Source organism: Mytilus edulis, chromosome 4 (assembly GCF_963676685.1).
Source record: "Mytilus edulis chromosome 4, xbMytEdul2.2, whole genome shotgun sequence".
In the NCBI taxonomy this organism is placed as follows: Eukaryota; Metazoa; Mollusca; class Bivalvia; order Mytilida; family Mytilidae; genus Mytilus; species Mytilus edulis.
This window is the reverse complement of record NC_092347.1, coordinates 98857627-98878377: the sequence shown is the minus strand read 5'-3', so window position 1 is coordinate 98878377 and position 20751 is coordinate 98857627. Positions and strand designations below refer to the sequence as shown.

The 20751-nt window shown below is 32.3% G+C and overlaps 1 protein-coding gene across 3 annotated transcripts; it reads right to left on the bottom strand.

Annotated features, from left to right (window-relative positions):
- Window positions 1–3215: 3215 nt before the first annotated feature.
- On the bottom strand, window positions 3216–20366 carry LOC139521234 (acanthoscurrin-2-like). Of its 3 annotated transcripts, none has more exons than XM_071314690.1 (4): window positions 20268–20366; window positions 19150–19559; window positions 4201–4377; window positions 3216–3308 (listed from the first exon to the last, which is right to left on the bottom strand). In XM_071314690.1, exons 2-4 carry the CDS (start codon window positions 19556–19558, stop codon window positions 3301–3303), a joined length of 594 nt encoding a protein of 197 aa, XP_071170791.1. In that variant the 5' UTR covers window position 19559; window positions 20268–20366; the 3' UTR covers window positions 3216–3300. The 3 variants fall into 3 exon arrangements, with proteins under 3 accessions (XP_071170791.1, XP_071170792.1, XP_071170793.1); XM_071314691.1 differs by having other exon boundaries at window positions 19171–19559; XM_071314692.1 differs by lacking the exons at window positions 3216–3308; window positions 4201–4377 and adding an exon at window positions 18426–18513 and having other exon boundaries at window positions 19042–19559.
- Window positions 20367–20751: the final 385 nt, after the last annotated feature.

The window sequence follows — 20751 nt, the reverse complement described above, 5'->3', positions numbered from 1 at the left end:
TTTTTTTATTACCTAGGAGTTCAGTATTTTTTAAATTACTTGTAATTTAACTAATGCTATATGAAAGATAAAAAGACATTATGCATATGACATATAATACTTTGAGTCTCTAGAAACATATATATAAACGAGTTGGATTCGACAACAAACAGCTATCCAGTTCCCTTCTCACGATTGTGAATCTGCCTACTCTTTCGGAACACATGAGATTACCCCCAGTTTTTGAGGGGGTTCGTGTTGCTAAGTCTTTAGTTTTCTATGATGTGTCGACCTGTGTACTATTATTTGTCTGTTTGTCTTTCTATTTTTTTAGCCATGGCGTTGTCAGTTTGTTTTCGATCTATGAGTTGGACAGTCCCTCTAGTATCATTTGCTCCTCTTGCTAAGCACTATTTTAATGTCCACAGTAAGGATAACAGATCATGCAGAACGTACATATTTGATAAACTGAATTGGATTGGGAACATAATTATTTTCCGTTTTTCTCCTTTTTTCATTGTCCTTAAATATTTCATTCTATCTTCTAGGTGTCGCTTTTCTTTGTCAATTAGCCTTGATAAATGATTTGCTCCAGACTCCAAAGCATACCAGTATATTAAACCAAGAATTCCAGTGGTGAAGTTAAATTCGTGTGGAGTCCATTGACCAGAATATCTGTGAAGAAGTTTATGACTGATACCTTCCAACTCTTCATAACAAAATCATGTACTCTTTTCTTTGAATATGACATCAACGAATAAATGTTATCATTAAGACAGTGCACTTATTTTGATAAAACTCCGAGTGCCACTTGTGGATCACAATCTGTTAATTAATATCTTATAGTTTATGTCTGTGTGTGTTACATTATCGTTTGTTTTGGGGTTGTTGTTTTTGTTTTTTTTTTTTTTTTTGCACTATAGTGTTTCTGTTGTTTCTGTTGTTTTCCTCTTATAGTTGATGTGTTTCCCTTGGTTTTAATTTGTAACCCGGATTTGTTTTCTTTCAATGACTTTCAAACAGCGGTATATTACTGTCGCCTTAATGGTCGGTTCAACATTTTCAGTAGTTAGTTTTCTATTTTGTAGTTTGTAGACTATTGTTTGTATTTTCGTTTTTATCAACTGGATAATATATTAGACAAGCATGCATGCGCTGCTGCTGCTGCTGCTGCAATGTTGCGAATTGTAAATAAAATGAGAAATTTTAAATTATGTCTTTTGTCGAAAAATTTAGTTCTGAACTGATCCCCATCATCAAAGTTCTAGATGCTATTCATAACATAATGCACACTTCACTGTATCTGTGAAATCTTTTAATTTGAGATCATTTGTTATGGATGGATGTATCAAGTGATATGTTACCAACATTTGATTGAAGAACTTAATCTATATAAGAAAGATCAGTTTAAAGATAGTGCCAGCTTCATAACATTTATCTTGGAAAAATCGACAAGCCGAGGGACACTAAAAAATGGATTCTATGAATAAATCTTCCTGAATTTTCTTTTGAATTTATTTTAAATATTTTTGTTTGGATTTTAATGTGTACACCTAGAAGTAATCATAACAAAGTAGATAACCATAAAGCGTACTACTGTTTTCTTTTTATGTTAGATAACTTAAAATTGAGAATGAAAATGGGGAATGTGGAAAAAAGACAACAATCTGACAAAAGAGAGGATAACAGCCGAAGTCCATCAAGGGGGTCCTCAATACAGCCAGAAAATCCCTTACCCGGAGGCGATCTTCAGCTAGCCCCTAAACGAAAACATGTACTGGTTCAGTGATTATGGACGTCATATTCTACTCCGAAGACCCGAGGCTCCTGACTTCGGACAGTCGGCTCGATTGAATATGTTTTTTGAGATTTTAACCCTCCTCTTTACCTCTAACCAATGTGGAATAAACAAACACACATCAATACGCACAATAAAACTCAGTTTAAAAATCTGAATCCGAAGACAGAATATTTAACAAAAGAAACTAAACAAAATGACAATGACACATAAATTAACAAAGAATGCCAGCTCCAGACCTCAATTCAACTCATTGAAAGATTATGTCTTCATCATATGAATATCTAGCACGATTCCTCCCGTTAGGGATTTAGGGTTTAGTATCATAAAATCATTAAATAAATGAGAAGAACAAAACCAGTATCATGCCAAAAACAGGTTTTAGAATAAATGTGTTTTTTCTCGATGCATAGACCCTACAACTGAATAATATTAAAGTCAAAATGTGCCTTTTTTAATGACTTGCAACAGTATCGTCTTTATAAATTAAAAGAAGGTGAGGTACAATTGCCAATGAGACAATTCTTAACAAGAGACCACATGACAGAAATTAAAACTATAGATCACCGTATGGCCTTCAACAATGTGCAAAGCTAAATACCGCATAGTCAGCTATAAAATGCCCAGAAATGACTAATGTTGAACAATTTAAACGAAAAAACTTACAGCCTAATTTATGTAAAACAAAATGAACGAAAAACAAATATGAACCACATCAATAAACGACAACCACTGAATTACAGGCTCTTGACTTGGGACAGACACATACATACAGAATGTGGCGGGGTATATACCTTATTTTATAGCATGTTTATTTTATTAAATACCTTTGTATAATATCAAAATTGTTTAGTACATATAGTCTAATATGTTGCAATAAACCTTGTTATTTGTCGATTTATCTCTTATAATTCTGTTGGAGCAGAGTTTCTTGGTGAAATGAGCACATCCTTATTTGTTTATATAGTGTGAACATGTACGAGTTTAAGGTATAACCTACGATTTGTAAACGGTGTACGATGAAGTTTAGGGATGTAACTGCTACGGAATGTGAGTTAAACAATTTGATAGTTGAAATCATTTGACAATATATTCTCGTTTCTAGTCGTTTATATGTTACTTGGATATGTATGCACTCATGTGACACTCACGTGACAACACGTCATCAATCTATATCTTCAGAGTATTTTCTTATTGGAATCAGCGTGCTATTCACAAAGTAAATACCATAAACATGACAATGATGTCTGCTATATGGTCAGGTTGTTATCTCTTTGACACATTCCCCATTTCCATTCTCAATCGAAGTTCTACGTTTTCAATTTTTATCAAATTAGACGATCTGGTCGATCTTTAAATTGAGAACAGAAAAAGTAGTGTATAGTGTTGATTCTATAAAGGGACTGTAGATTTATGAAAGAAGGTAAAACAACACAAATTAAATGCAACGATTATATTTTATATCAGAAATGTAAAAAAAAAAAAAAAAAAGAGTATGCGTCCGTTCTGTTAAAGTTCTGTGTTTAATATCCTGCAAAACAAAGAATATAATGTTATCATAGCAAAGTGAAAGTTATAACTTTGTGTAATGTAAATCTGCATTTTACAAATATATATTTTTTTATTCTTTATCGCATTTGTGTTTTATTGTTTTGTCGGATTGTTGTCTTATCAACGTTTATTCCATGTCTCCTTTTACTAGTATTTCGTTCAAAAGAATTCATAACTGTATTTGAACATATTTGAAGATGAGTTTTGGTATTTTATTTGAAGAGGAAACATATACCAAATGAATTCAAGTGACGTTCATCGTGGGCCATGTTTAGATCGAACAACATGTACAGGTTATTGCTTTGCTTTCTATATGATCAAAAATGTCTGTATTGACAATTATTACAGTATGAGAGAGAAATATATTACGTTCTTCTCACAAAAGATGATTTGTTCAAAAATGTGCAGATAAAGCGGCAATAAGAATATGAAATTCTTTAAAGTGTTCCAAGAAAAAAAGGATCAAAATCATAAAATATGGTTGAAAGATAACTGTTGAGAAATATCGTAATACACGAGTTTTAGTACTGTTATATGTTTCTTTAATGACTGCTATCCTTCTTGTTTTAAAGATTTGCAGAGTTGTGTTCTTGATATATGACGTTATGATGCATGGTCGCCTTTTGTCAGGACGTCATTATAGAAAATTCAGCAGAATTGAAAAAAAAAATTAACGTTATAATTAAACTGTGACAAATGATTTGCTATGAATAGATAGTTTACTAATAATCAGAAATGGTTTTCTCACATCGCTCAAGAAATATGCATATAGCACAAAAATAAGCGAAATCAATGTAAACCATTCGTTGGGCAATAAAGATCCGGTCAGAACATAATAGTTTAAATATTATTTAAAGCAGACTTTATCTCACCTTTTCCCTTTCCGTATCCGTATCCACCATATCCTCCTCCGATACCACCATATCCACCACCATAACCTCCTAATCCACCGAATCCACCTCCATAACCACCATAACCACCATAACCGCCTCCAATACCACCATAACCACCATACCCTCCTCCAATACCTCCGAAACCACCATATCCACCTCCTAATCCATAACCACCATAACCACCTAATCCACCAAATCCACCACCATAACCACCACCATAACCACCTTTTACAATAACAACTTTTCCTTTTCCATATCCGCCTCCGTATCCTCCGTATCCACCACCGATTCCACCATATCCTCCGTATCCTCCTCCGAGTCCGTATCCTCCGTATCCACCTCCTAGTCCATAACCTCCGTATCCACCTCCGATTCCACCATATCCTCCGTATCCACCGCCGATTCTTCCGAATCCACCACCGAATCCACCTCCGTATCCACCGTATCCACTTCCGTAACTGCCATATCCTCCTTTATAGGATGCGCTGACTGCGCTACAAATAACCAGGAGAATTCCGACTAAGAGCTGCATTCTGAAATAATCAAAAAGTCTCTTAATTACGAAGTACTTAATAAGAGAATCCAGCAAAAACAGAAGTCTGAAGTTCAGTTTGTTGAACTTTCTAATATGCGTGTGTTAATAAATAGTTCGTCATAAAATTTTAAGAGTAAAATTGATCATAAATACTATTTGTTGGTTATAACTTTTTTTTTGTAAAAGACAGAGGAATAAGTTATTACTCTAATGTTTGGTATACGTGAATTATTCAATCTTTGACCTCACATTGTGAATTTATTAGTCAATATAAAACTAAACAAATATCCGCTGCCAGATAATTTGTCCCTTCTAAGCTTTTGAAATACATCCATTTGATAAGAGAAAACTGAAAATTATAATGCAATTCGTTTGTAACTATAATTTTCATTGAACGTTGACAAATATTTTTAAGAATTAGAATCCAGGTTCAACCGGTCCGTAACTAAGAAAGCTACCTTTTTGAATTACAATTTTTTGGGGTTATGTAATTTCTCAACAAGTATACCAAAAAGGCTCAATTTGAGAGTCAACATCTTTTTTGCCAATATTGAAACCATTCTGAAGCGTAGAAAAGTATAAATATGTTTAGCGTTTATGTTTGACATTCATATATTAACCTCATATTGTTTAGATGCTAAAGATGTCGCAACAGTTTTGCAGACTTTTTCATTAATGGTATTTTTAAGCCTAAATATTTATTTTAGAATGAAATTCAAAACAGTGTGGCTGTGGCCATTGATTGACACATTAAATTCATCCATTGACTGGGACAATTTACGTTAACGTTTGTCTGTAACGACCACTGTTCACGACATACCTACGATAGACGTTTAAACTGTGGGGTCACCAAAGGTTTCTTAACGCCTTTTATTATAAAATAATTCGACAAATTAATCAGGAATAACCTTTATATTTTGATTTATATAATTGATATAAATCAAAACATCGTGTTATTTCTGAATATTTTTCGAATTACTTTATTAAGGTGTTGAGAACCTTTGGTGACCCCATAGTTTAAATGTCTTTAAAACGTACTTAGTGAGCAGTGGTCGTTACATACAAACGTTCACCTAAATTGTCCCAGTCAATGGATGAATTTAATGTGTCAATCAACGGCCACAGCCACACTGTTTTGAATTTCATTCTATATGGAATTCATTTTAATGTGTGGCATTAGCATGAAGATGACTGTATTGTATTTTAAGTTTGGCCTCAGTAAAATTCAATTTTACTGTCGCAAATATCCGTTTACTTAGCCCTGCTCCGCGTCGTTAGGTAAACTCAATTTGCAAAGTAGAATTTACTTTTCACAATAGCCAAGCTTGAAGTACAATACATTTATCTACTGAACTGCCAGCTCATTTGTTTTTAGTATTTCGAAAGAAAAGTACTTTAGTCCAATAATTTACTTGTGATTTTAAAGGTATTGTAAGTAATTTAAAACATACTATAATGGATATAAGAAGATGTGGTATAAGTGCCAATGAGACAAATCTCCATCCAAATCACAATTTATAAAAGTACAAAGTCTTTAACACGGACCCTTGGCTCAAACCGAATGGTTTACATTTACAAATTGTAAATTGCATGGAGAATTGTCTCATTGACTCTCATACCACATCTTCTTATATCTATCTTATCATTTAAGATTTAATACCACTTCGTAGTAAGACGGTTTGATAGTCTTTAACAATAGGACAATAGCCACAAGGTGATTTCTGTTTATTTCAAGCTTTTTGGCAACAATAAAAGATGGACAAAATTAACTTCCACGAGACAGTTATTCCCTTTTTTTACTGGCTGCATGTTTGTAAATAACGATTTCTTTTGTATCGTTTATCGACCAGGAAACACTTAGTGTAAACAGAATCAATAAAACCAATTATATGATGTACAGAACGACAACGCAATAATTTTGCTATTTTTAGAATCGACAAAAGTTAAATTGTGGAGATTGAGATGAGACATTTAGCTTTACAGACTATGCAGTTAATTTAACAATGAGACTTACCTGCTTTGATACGATAGTCCAGTGGTGTGCTGAATGTTCGCTGTAGGAGCCTTATATATTGCTGAATTTATAAAAAAATATGATATAGTATACATGTCATCACAAATCAATCAAAAGAATTTACGCAGTTTTATACCGACTCTTATTTAAAAAAAACAATTGATCAAGATATTTTTTAATGAGAGAAATAATCATTCTTCATCATAAATTTTTGAAAGTCATAGACTGACACGTTTTGCGTTTTTAAAAAGTTGTGTGTAAGCATTTTGATTATAAAAATTTAACCTAAGATATGGTTAAACAATCTAACCTAAGATATGGTTAAAACAATCTAACCTAAGATATAGCTAAACAATCTAACCTAAGATATGGTTAAAACAATCTAACATAAGATTTTGTTAAAACAATCTTACTAAGATATGGTTAGAACAATCTACCCTAAGATATAGTTAACTTAAAGAATCTACAAAATGTACAAAGTCAGGAACATGACAGTTGTTGTCCAATCGTTTGTCATTTGATTTTTTCATTTGGTTAGGGACTTTCCGTTTTGATTTTTTTCTCGGAGTTCAGTATTTTTGTGATTTTACCTTTTAGTACTTATTAACTTAATACGTCTTACATGTTAGTCTGAATTTGCCCTAAGCAAGAACACTCAAATCTTACGAATTTTAAATTCAAATGTGTATTCAAATGAAGCGAGCTAAAAGGCCAATAAATAAAGGCAACAGTAGTACACTACTGTTCGAAATAAATCGTCATCATTAACAAGAATCAACATAGACATCAATAACAAGAATCTTAACTTATCCACGTCAACTTTCAAGGATTTTCATAATTATATTTGTTTTATTTATTTATAAAAACAATGTATAATAAATACTTCAAACATAAATGATAATATTATCCGATTTCAATACAGTTAACACTTTTGTCACTTGAAAGTACAATTATTTTATATAATATCAATTCCTATATTTTTGTTTGGAGAGTAATTCGATCTTACTGATATTGTTATATAACACGAATATTATTGGTGGCCGAATTTCAATTTTTTCGATTACCACATATATTTAAATATTATTTATTAGACCTTTTTAACATCTCTCGACACCGACTAATGACACATACAGTTTACAGGCAAAATGGATGGGTCGTCTCAAAGACAAAAACCATCATGATTATCATTACGTAACATATTGGATTGGCGGTTTTATACTGTTTTGACTATATAGTTTAAGAATATATATCAACCAAATAAATAAATAAATATATGTATGGTGGCCGGATGCGGCCATTTGTTTCGCCTTTTCGCGTTTTCGTAACTTCTCCTTTCATTTTGCAAACGCGAAATTGGGAATTCGAGAAATCGAGAAAGCAAAATCGAGAAATTGAGAAATCGGGAAATCGGGAAATCGAGAAATAGGGAAATCGAGAAATTGTGAACTAGAGTAGATCGGGAAATCGAGAAATCGAGTAAGCAAGAAAGCAAAAACGCCAAAACACGAAAGAGAAAACACGAAAACGCTAAAACGCGAAATGAATTCTCAATTTTGCGTTTTTGCTTCCCCTAATTCTCGATTTCCCAATTTCTTGATTTCTTGATTTCCCGATTTCTCAATTTCTCGATTTCTGGATTTCCCGGAAAACACGAAAAGGGGAAACGTCCGCATCCGTCCACCATACATATGTCTTTGTCATATATTCTTATTTCGTGTGTATTTGCACGACATTTCATATTGAATTGGTTAAACAAATATTCCAATCATTCAGAATCCTAACCCATTTTCTCTTCACTTTTGTGATTATGTGAGTCTTTCGCCAAATATTTGCCACATGCCAATTACGATTTAATTTGTTGGTGTTAAAGCTTTGATGATTTTTTTCAAAAATTAAAAAGAATACTGGACCGTCCGTCCGTTTCACACTTGTGAACACGACCAACTTTGTGTTTTTCCACCGATCTTCAACTTAGTAGATGAACATATTCAATTTTTACATAGTTACATATTGATTTTTTAGGTCGAAGGAAAATATCACGTTTTTTTTTTTTATTTATCAACGACGGTCTTCTTCGCTTCAAGATATCTTGTTCTAGGTAAAGTTTTTCCTTGATGAATTTTGAAAAGAATATAATTGACCCCTCGTTTGGTGAATACAGAATTCAAGTGGAACACCAAATTGGTGAACTGAAATGATACAAAGTATTGAGTACATCATTGAGGCATCCAAGGCCAAAACTAACAGACATGTGCCGCCCTTGTCAACCGACATAATCATTGTTTAATTAAATATCAACTACAAAAAATATGATTTGTTCTTTTCGTTTTCCAAATTTAACCAGGACAGCTAGAAGCTAAACGTCTAAAAGATGATTGAAAGCAATAAAATCAATAATGATCTCAATTTTATTTATCTTTGAGACGACCCTTCACATTTTACCTGTCGTAGTCGTTCTCAACTGTAGGTGTCGAGGGATGTTGAAAAGGTCTAATGATAACAAAAGATTTGTTTTAAACCTATTTTAACATTCGAGCATTTATTATAATGGGTTTCTGTTTCATCTGTAAAACACAAATTTTATTCAATCTTTATGCAAATTCCACAATTAATATGTCATAATTCATGAAGGTTAAGTCGTGACTCGGAGGTAATGATATTGTTACTATAATCTGATCTTATCTCCTAAAAATTCAACTCATGTCCAATATGTATACATCTTGTTAGTGGATTTTAAGTGTCTTAAATCGTATGGCACTACACTGGCTAAAAAGAACAAATATCAAACTCATAAGTCGATTAAGGTGGTACCTAACACTACAGGGAGATAACTCTGTAATATCAGCTAAACGTTTTAATTACGTTGTGTTGTTAAAGGGATATTAAGTTTCTCAATGATCAAAATGAGTGTTTGTCAAACTGCTATATAACCAGTGTAATTTTTCTGATAAAATGGTTGGTTCAAAATTTTTAAAATTTTTATATTTTTATCAAGGGGTCAAAGTAAATACTTTGATAAAATTTTAAGAAAATTAAACGAGCCAAATTAATTTTAGTTAAAGTGTTGGGTACCACCTTAAGGATAATTATTCAACTTATCTAAAAATAAACAATAGTCATCAAACCACTTGACAGAAAATTAACAAAAAAACATAATTAATCAAAGATACAAGGTATATAATTTACACTTCACTTCTATGATGACATTAATTGTCGTATGAAATGCTCATAAATTAACTGCTAACAAAACTTTGAATTTTACCCAAGGAATAGACTACCTTAGCTCTACTTTAAATACCTTTCGGAATGTTTGCTTCTTAATGGTCTTAAATTTCGTACTTAATTTGGCCTTTTAAATCTTTTGATTCGAGCGTCACTGATAGGTCTTTTGTAGATGAAACGCGCGTCTGGTGTAAAATTTGATGAGTTTCTGAGAATGACAAACACCTTTTGTCTTCAAAGGAATTGTACCCCAGACGCGTCTTATCTACAGAAGCTAATCATTAAAACTGGAAATAAAGTAAAATACAAAAACATAAGCAAATTGTAGACGTGTAACGAGAACCCATAATTTCAAAAAGTATGATGTCTAAGCAACATGGAACCCATCAAACATCGGTTTAAATGTTTAATTATTTATCCGGATTATAATTTAATACGCTTACGAAGACGCACGTTTCGTCTACATAATACTTATCAGTAACGCTCAGATCAAAACAAGTATAAAGTTAAAAAGATGTAATCAAATTTTTTTCTACTCTTCTTAAGATTTATTGTCCAGATGAGAAAGCTGAATATACAATGTTAGGTTTCACACCATAAACAAATTTGTTTCACATTTTCAAAACGGTGGAACTAGGTATACCAATAGTGTTTTTCTGGTACATATAAACGTTCCAATGATGATCACTTGTAGGGTAAAATTAATCTTAGGAAAAATTCCTTATAGGTATTGGAATGAGGCGCCTGAAACACTGTATTCACCGCATGTGAATATCTATCTGCTGTAGATGATAAATATTTCTAACTACGCTTTAAAGATTACAATTAATAAAGACACTTGCTATTTGAACTCCGGTGGTAATTATAATAATGATAGAACATTTGACAATTTATTGACACTTCACAAGCCGCTAAAATTTAGATTTAATTTCTGTAAAAAAAAGAAACTTCTTTACGAGAAACAATTTCAATGACACCCAGCTTGATTTCATTAAAACATGTTTCTGCGTAATTTTTTTTTATATACTCGAATCAAAACACAAAAAAGGGATATTTGACAAAAAACCTAAAAGAAAGTGTTGAAAGAAGTTGCAATATGCAGTCTGTGTAAGGATTATTGAACCATATACTATTGATAAAGTCTGATGTTGATCAAACGTGGCATAGCTCTTCAAATAAACGATCCATATAAGCATGCACAGTAAAAATGTCACGAAACAATGGTTACAAGGCAAACACAGTGACGATTCCACAGCAACTAGGATTGAGTTGTGTTGATACTTATCGACTTGCACGCCTTTCAAAGATATATTTTACAACAAATTAGATTTATCATAGATATTAAATCGATAAATGAGTAAATCTATAGGTGCAACATGTGGAACAAAATCTGCAAACCGTTCCGTTTCGAATAACCTGTGATCAACCCTGGTTTCCGGTGGGTTCGGGTTGTTAAGTCTAGTTTCCTGTGATGCGTTTCTGCTACTGTTAAATATCTTTTCATGGCTTGTCAATCTAGCCAAGTTTGTATCTTCTACCTCATTTTGGATCATCTTTTTGTGCAGAAATTCCTTAAACTGACATATATATAGATACTTGATTAAAAATATTTGTTTATAAGCAGTTTGCTTGAAATTTCAAATTTAAATAATCTTTTGCGCAGGAATTCCTGAAGCTGACAAACATAGATAATTGATTTATGCTATTTGTTTATAAACAGTTTGCTTGTAATGTCAGATTTTTTCCATCAGGAGGGACATGTACTATTATGCTTTATAGATATAGGAAGATGTGTCGTGAGTGCCAATGTTTTTCCTCTCAAACATGTGTACACTTGATAATTTTTAAAATAATGCATGCAAGACTTATACTTATTTGTTATTTTTATTATGATTGTCGTGCATAAATACGGTAATTTCAAAAAATCTGTGGAATAAATAAGTGTGCTGTATTTGAAATTCTATTATTTATTCACTGAGAAGACTTTAAAAATATCAAATTAATCGATAGTTTGCGTTGTTTATTTCTTAAATAACCTGTTGTATATTATGTTTTCATGTGCATTTCATAATATACATTTATTATATTTGTTTCTATTAACCACCCACTGTTACCTTGTTGACATTTATGACTGAGCTACCATAAAAACCGACTAGAAACCAATAATGCGTGATTATTGTAATACATTCGAAAAATGACACGAAAAACCACAAAGTAAAAACCCATTTAAATTGAACATTTAGTGTAAAATGAAATAATGAATAATACAAAATTTGACCTTCAGCGCATAAGGTAATCCCATTGACTAGGTAGTATTTACCTTCAGCGCATAAGGTTATCCCATTGACTAGGTAGTATTTCATTAATATTCAATATAGGTCTTGATGATAAGTCATTCTTTAGGCAGATAGAAAATATTCGAAATTGGGAGATTGTCTCAAAGTATCGTTGCAAGTGTTCCTGTCTTTCTCAATCTATTTTGACAATTTGATTTGAATCAATGAGCCTACTGTTTAATGGCAATATGAATTTTATCTGATATACACGCCACGTTTTCTAGAAATAAACACGAGGTTCGCATCCATCTACATCACTCACATAGTATTAATATGCAACTGCATCACTCACATAGTATTAATATGCAATACTTAAACAATGAGTTAGCAATTCTGATAGCTTTTAGTGTGTATCTTTGATAAGTATTTACACCACTGGGTCGATGCCACTGCTGGTGGACGTTTCTTCCCCGACGGTGTCACCAGCCAAGTAGTTACTACTTCGGTTTGAACATCAATTATATGGTCATTTTTATAAATTTACTATTAGCAAAATAATTAATTATTCGAAACACTAAGGATTTTCTTATCCCAGGCATATATTACCTTAGCCGTATTGTGCACAACTTTTTTAAATATTTTGAATGTTCTTCAACTTCATATGTGTTTGACTTTTTAACAATTTCCATCTGAGCGTGACTGTTGAGTCGTATGCAGACAAAACGTGTCTAGCATATTAAATAATATGCCTGGTACTTTTGATAACTAATTACATGTTCTGGGCTGTCCAATTTTATATACAATTTCTCTCAATTAACAAACATTTTAAGGGAACACGATACAGTTGTGATTTTCTTGAAAAATTGCATACAAGCTATTTTCAACAAGTCAATTCAAATATGTGATGAAATATATACCTTCATGGGTTACTTTGGAGATGAATGTTGACAAACTTTAGGACGATAACTAGCAATTTTGCTTTTTATGACATACCTATTCTTGGATAGACATATCTACTTTTTTGTTTTAAAAGATAAACTCATACAAACTTTTGTTAAAACCTTTGACAAATTTTCTTTATATAAGTATGATCTAAATTTGTGCAACTATATTATGTAGATACTTCTATTTTTATCTAAGTTTGCTGATTTGTGGAGGAAAAAACGGTATTTTATATATATAATATTTATCAATAATGCCTTTATCGTAATCAGTTGCTGTCTAGATACGGTTTTGATGGTATATCTTTACGTTTAATAATGTTGGGTAAAATTTAGGACATTCAAATCAATTAAAATCAGGACGAACGATACCAGAGGGACAGCCAAACTCATAGATCGAGAAAAAACTGACAACGCCATGGCTAAAAACGAAAAGGATAAACAAACAAACAATAGTACACATGACACAACATAGAAAACTAAAGAATAAACAACACGAACGCCACCAAAACCTAGGGGTGATCTAGGGTGCTCCGGAACGATAAGCAGATCCTGCTCCACATGTTGCACCCGTCGTGTTGCTTATTCGATAACAAATCCGGTAAATAGTCTAATTCTAACTACTGTGTGTAGCATTGATTGAATTACTCTCTGCTACATAAGGCTTAGAAATCATATAGCATACGTGATAATGTTTTTTTAATAACCTGTTGAAAAAGGAGTAGGTTCAGTAAGACCCCTTTTTGGTCCCAAAATATTGCAGTTTTACAAAATTGTTTGAATGTAAACTTTAAGTTATTTTTTGGAAGGTATAATGACTCTGCTACATAAATATGGACTGTTTTTGTCATTACAATGCATATATATCGAGTACTTGCATCATTAAGTCATGCTAAATTACTGAAATCTTCACAATTTCAGCATTTTAGTTAAATTCAAGACGGTTTCCGTATTAAATGAAATTGGCCGCATTCGTGTTCATTCTTGATATTGAAATGTAAATTGTGTTTAATGATAATACATAACATATACTCCTTTGTGTAATCCTTATATTTTCAATCAAAACATTTGCATTTCTTAATATACAAGTAATTTTATGTTTACGCATACTCTTGACGTGATTATATTTATGAGTGAGCCACCATGTATACCGACTAAAAACCAGTAATGTGTGACAAGTGTAGTACAATAAAAAAAAACATAAAAACCACATGAAACATACCCCTTCTGAATGGAACATCTATCAAGCCTCATATGTAAACAAAATTGAGAAAAAAATGATTGATACAAATTTTGAACTTCCCCGCATAAGGTCATAATATTGAGTTCTTTTCTTTTTATTGCGAAAAACATAAATTATTCACATTGTTTGACAAATGATAAACTGAAGTAGGATAACGTCAATTACCAGCGTAATATTCAATACAGGTCTTCTTTGAGCAAAAGAAAATATTCAAAATTTCAACCAAGTACTATTGCAAGTGTTCCTATCTTTTCGAAACTAATTTGATCATTGGCTTTAAATCAATAAGCCATCAGTTCAGTATCATCATAAAATGCATCTGATACACATTTCGTGTTTGTTAGAAGTAAACGATAGGCTTACGGCGATCTGCATCAGTCACTTAATCATAAATCATAATTAGCAAGTGTGGCAGCTTTCTTTTAGATGTTTTCGCTGTCCTTTTTTATATAAAGTTTATTCCCATCAACAAAATGATGTTTTAGGATACATGATACAGTTTTGGTCCCACGAAGATTTTTCTCTCTCTATAAACTGCTTACAAGCTACTTTTCAACAAGTCTATCACGGCTTAACTTCTATTCATTTGAAAGTCTTAAATTTTGATCAGGAATGTGACACAAAATGTTAGTTACAGACCAGATGACTTTTCTTTTATATAAAGCTCTACAACCGGAAAATCTTGTTTTACATGAATTGGAACAAGAAGAAGGTAAAATAACAAAATACCACATTCCGAGGATAATTAATATCGGAAAACCCTAATCAAATGGTAAAATCAAAAGCTCAATCAGATCAACCTAATTGATAACAACTGTCATATTCCTGACTTGGTACAGGCATTTCCTTATGTAGGAAGTGGAGGTTAAACTTTGGATTTACTAGTATGACAGTTGCATAAAATTCCCATATACTATCAACGATGTCTGAAAACATTGTATCGTAGAAATAATGACGATCATAGATACAAACAGTATCAATTTCTTCTCCAACCCTCTGTTGGAGCAGTTAGTGTGTAATCAGCACATCCTTGTTCATGAATAGTTATCAAAGGTACCAGGATTATAATTTAGTACGCCAGACGCGCGTTTCGTCTACACGAGACTCATCAATGACGCTCATATCAAATATTAATAAAGCCAAACAAGAACAAAGATGTAGAGCATGAAGTAAGTATACTAGTATTGTGAACATGAATGATCGGAAGGTATTAAACAAAACATTAAAGGTCATGCGGTAGAGCGGATGGTACGTATACGTAACTACCGATAAAAGGGAATTTGACAATTGGAAAGTTTAAATCATCTTATTTGTCATAATTTCTCGTTTGGTGTCGTCTGTTTGCGTCATAATCGAGGAAAAGATGAAATATAAAGCAGATCTGTTGGCTTCAGCGATATTCCTTATCCCAACTTTACTAGGATATAAGAGATGTAAGCAACCATGTTTCAAAAAATCATCAGTACATCTGAAAAGGAAATTTTGGAAGTTTTTTTTTCTTTTTATTCTTTGAGATGGTTCCGAATGAATATTACATTACAAGAGTAAAAAAACCAAGCCGCCAAATACGGGTGAACAATAAGCATCGACTAACTATTTGTTGAAATGGTTTTTTTTTTTTTTTAAAAACCATCAAAAAAATTTACCAAACTCTTATGAAAATCCAAATCGGAAACCATTATCTAATTTCAAATTCAAAATCTCAAACAAATCAAACGACTGAATAACAACTGGCATATTCCTGACATGGTAGAGATACTTTCTTATGTAGAAATAAAGGCAACAGTAGTATACCGCTGTTCGAAAGTTATAAATCAATTGAGACAAAATCAAATCTGGGTTACAACTAAAACCATGGAAAACACATCAGCTCTAAAAGGAAAACGACGAAACAACAGGAAAACTGAAGTAAACTCAAAACAAACGACAATGCAACACACACAAAAACGAACTAGAATATACAACTGCCATTTTCCGGACTTGGTACAGGACATTATAAGGAAAATTGTGGGTTAGACCTGGTTTTGATAGAAAAAGAACTCGTACTTTTAGAATAATGATATTAAGAACACCTCAATACGTGAGAGGAATACAGTGGAAATTGATACAAGAACATTCAGGACAGAGAAATACACAAATAAACAATGCAAGAGTAAATTTCAACATTCTAACCACAGAATAAAAACGAACATGTAAAACAACATAGGACAGCAAACAAAACAGAATCACAAAATTTCTTTCGCACGACTTGGTCATCGTCACAAAAAAAGACGTCACAGGTAAATTTCTAAAACGAATTGATACTTCTCAAGATCAGATTTGTAACTATTTCATTTGGTGTATTATATTACAATAACAAGAATATTAATATAGATTTGTGTTTGTAATTTGATAATTAGATGTATTATATAGCTATGTCGGTATTTTTTCTAAATCGAACTGTAAAACAAATAAATAGTGTATATATAGTTGCATTAAACTAAAATCTTAAAAATGAACTTGTTGATTATTAATCATTTCTTTATGAACAAATAGAAAATTAAAAAAAAAGAATTACAACTACAAACGATAAGACATTTATCAATATCCGATCAGAATTACAAATACAACATTATAAATAAATACATAATTTTTTGGATAACAAATACCGTGACACTTTTTATAGCAATGCGAATTCACATTCAGCTAAACAGTCAAATTCGAAAACAGGTCATGTTCGGTACTTAAAAGACAATACGACGTATCTGGTAAATCACAATCTAAGACGTGATAAATCACTGTGAATTAAACATGGTTAAAAAGCTAGTTACACCTCTCACTAGTAAAAATATGAGTACATAAAGGCAACAGTAGTATACCGCTGTTTAAAACTCATAAATCCATGGCCAAAAAAAACAAAATCGGGGTAACAAACTAAGACTGAGGGAAACGCATTAAATATAAGAGGAGAACAACGACACAACATTAAAATGTAACAAACACACACACACACACACAGAAACGGACTAAGCATTAGACTAAATCCTATGAAAATAACCAATATAGCATCAAAAGCAAATACATGAATTTGGGATAGATAAGTACCGTGAAACGTCTTATAGTAATGTGAATTCACACTAGGTATATCAGTCAACATTTTATTGTTACCTTAATCACTATAAAAACAAACAAATTTGTCAACGAAGAAAAGAATTGCATAGAGTCATAGGACAAAAGCAAAAATGAAAAACAAGAATACAAAATTAACCACAGCATAACACGATTGGCGGCATGCATAAGTACTGAAAGGTTATTTTGAAGATAACATGTTCCGTGCATTTGTTGTGGGAATCAGAGGGATATTTAAATCGTTTAAAAAGAGCGACCAAAGATGACAGAGGGAGAGTCAAACTCATAGATAATCTGACAACGCCATGGCGAAAAATAAAAAAACAAACAAACAAATGATAGTACAGAAGACACAACATAGTTTTTCGGGACATCAAACATGAAACTTGTATATAAGTTGACTATTTCTGTAGAAAAATCTCCCTGTAATGAGTCAACTCAGTCGATTTTTTCAATCGAGTATAGGGAATAGCAATGTGAAGCGTTGAGAACTCTCAATATTTAGATGATCATTTAATCGATTATAGGGAATAGCAATGTGAAACGTTGAGAACTCTAAATATTAAGGTGATCGTTCAATCGATTATAGGGAATAGCAATGTGAAGCGTTGAGAACTCTAAATATTAAGATGGTCTTTCAATCGATTATAGGGAATAGCAATGTGAAGCGTTGAGAACTCTAAATGTTAAGATGATCTTTCAATCTAGTATAGGGAATAGCAATGTGTAGCATGGAGAACTCTTAATATTAAGATGATCTTTTCGAGGTTGACTTCCTTTCTCACGCAGTTAAGTCGATATGATTCTATGAGGTTAAGTCTATAAAGGGACTGTAGATTTATGAAAGAAGGTAAAACAACACAAATTGAATGCAACGATTATATTTTATATCAGAAATGTAAAAAAGAAAAGCATTAGTTGTCCGTTCTGGGTTAGATTCTGTGTTTAATATCCTGCAAAATAAAGAACATAATGTTATCATAGCATAACTTTCGTTTTACAAAGATATCTTTTTGTTTTTCGGATTGTTGTTTTATTGACGTTTACTTATTGCCTCCTAAAACTTGTATTTCCTGCAGCAGTATTCATTATTTTTATGATCGGCTAACATGGTAAATATACATTTTAATGGGTTTTGTTTACGAAAATAAACAATAAATGAGTACCAGAATGTCCAACATTGGAGAAGGTAACCGGTCAAAAAATAATAACTCAGGTGTCAAAAGTCGGTAAAATGAAAATAGTCTATTACAGATTGGTGAAGTAATATTTCACGTACCTATTTAAAAACAACAATACAGAATTGTGTGAAAATAATAACAAATTATCATATAATCAATAACAAATGGATATTACAACTATTGAGGTTTAACTGAAATTAGTTTTTAAAAGTTCTGAGTTATGTTTGTCTTGTACTTAGCTATCAACATCATGTCATAAAATAATAGTCAAATTAATATTTGCTGCAGAAATTATCTTACCTTTTCCCTTTCCGTATCCGTATCCACCATATCCTCCTCCAATACCACCATATCCACCACCATAACCTCCGAATCCACCAAATCCACCTCCGTAACCACCATAACCACCTCCATAACCACCATAACCACCATATCCTCCTCCAATACCTCCGAAACCACCATATCCACCTCCTAATCCACCACCATAACCCCCATAACCGCCACCATAACCGCCATATCCTTTAACGATAACAACTTTTCCTTTTCCATATCCGCCTCCGTATCCACCACCGTATCCCCCACCGTATCCTCCGTATCCACCACCGAATCCATATCCTCCGTATCCACCTCCGATTCCATATCCTCCGTATCCTCTTCCGAATCCACCACCGTATCCTCTTCCGAATCCACCACCGAATCCTCCACCGAATCCACCTCCGTATCCTCCGTATCCACCTCCGTATCCTCCATATCCTCCTTTATAGGATGCGCTGACTGCGCTACAGATAACCAGGAGAATTCCGACTAAGAGTTGCATTCTGCAATAGAAAAAAAAATGTTCTTAGTTACAGAGTACTTAATAAGAGAATCTCGAATGCAATAGCCGGAAATTCAGTTTGGGTATTGTTGTTCAATAAAGGCAACAGAGGTATACCACCTTCATCAAAAGTTACAAATTAAAACACATCATTAACAAATTGTAAACAACGGAACTACAGAAACACTGAACTGCAACAAAATACAAACGCCAATACACATAAAAACAGACTATTTGACAAATTCTGCCATATTCCTGCCTTCGTTCAGGGCATTTTAAGAAAAACATGTTTGGTAGAACCTGGTTTTATTTTAATGCACAAAAAAGACAGCAAAGGGATGAGTCATAGCTGTACTTCTTTTTCTTTAAAAAAAATAAAATCTCTTATATCTTATTTGGTAAGACTAAAGATATGCGCCACCAAATAGTTTCCCCTTTCTACGTTATTACAGTTCAAGTACAGAAGTCGCTGTTATGCAAATCATTTGTATATAATTCCTCAGATACAATTTTCTTATAATTAGAAAGAAAAATGGTGATTACAACCGAACTTGTATTTTTCTACTATTTCTTCGTACGACAGTTTAAAGTCTTTAAGGTTTATGACCCCTTCTGTAGCCATTTTTGTACGAAAATAAAATACTTGATTGAGTCCACAGTTCAACAGCGTTACAGACAATACAGTTAATGATAGACTAAAGACACTTACTTGCTTTGATACGATGGTACAGTGATGTGTTGAATGCTTGGTTGTTTAGGCCTTATATAGTGCTCGTTTGATCATAAAATGTGATGAATTATACTAATATCACATATCAATCATAATTTATTATGAATTTTTATAACGAACAATTTATCAAAATATTTTTTATGAAAAATAATAATTTTTCATAATTTTTCATAATGATAAATGATTGAAAGTCATAGACTGACAAATTTTTGCACTTTTTAACTATAGTTTGTTAATATGCTTTAAAACTATCGCCTTAAATTCCCTCAGATTTAATTCTAACCTACAAAATTACTTTTTTATTGTTTATTTGGTTGTTCCTGAAAGCTTATCAGGTCTGCCTTAAACAATAACGGACAAATAATAAAATTTCAATAAATAAATAATGATCTTAATCCAAAGTTACCTAAGAATTAAAGCCAAAACATTTCACTTTACAGAGCATTTTTGAATCTTAAATGAA

Excerpts from the sequence above, each read along its gene's own strand:
- LOC139521234 (XM_071314690.1), bottom strand. The coding sequence starts at position 19,558 with ATGCAACTCTTAGTCGGAATTCTCCTGGTTATCTGTAGCGCAGTCAGC. Across the intron at positions 4,378-19,149 it reads TGGTTATGGTGGTTATGGAG|GTGGATATGGTGGTTTCGGA; the intron begins GTGGTTATGGTG and ends ATGGATTAGGAG.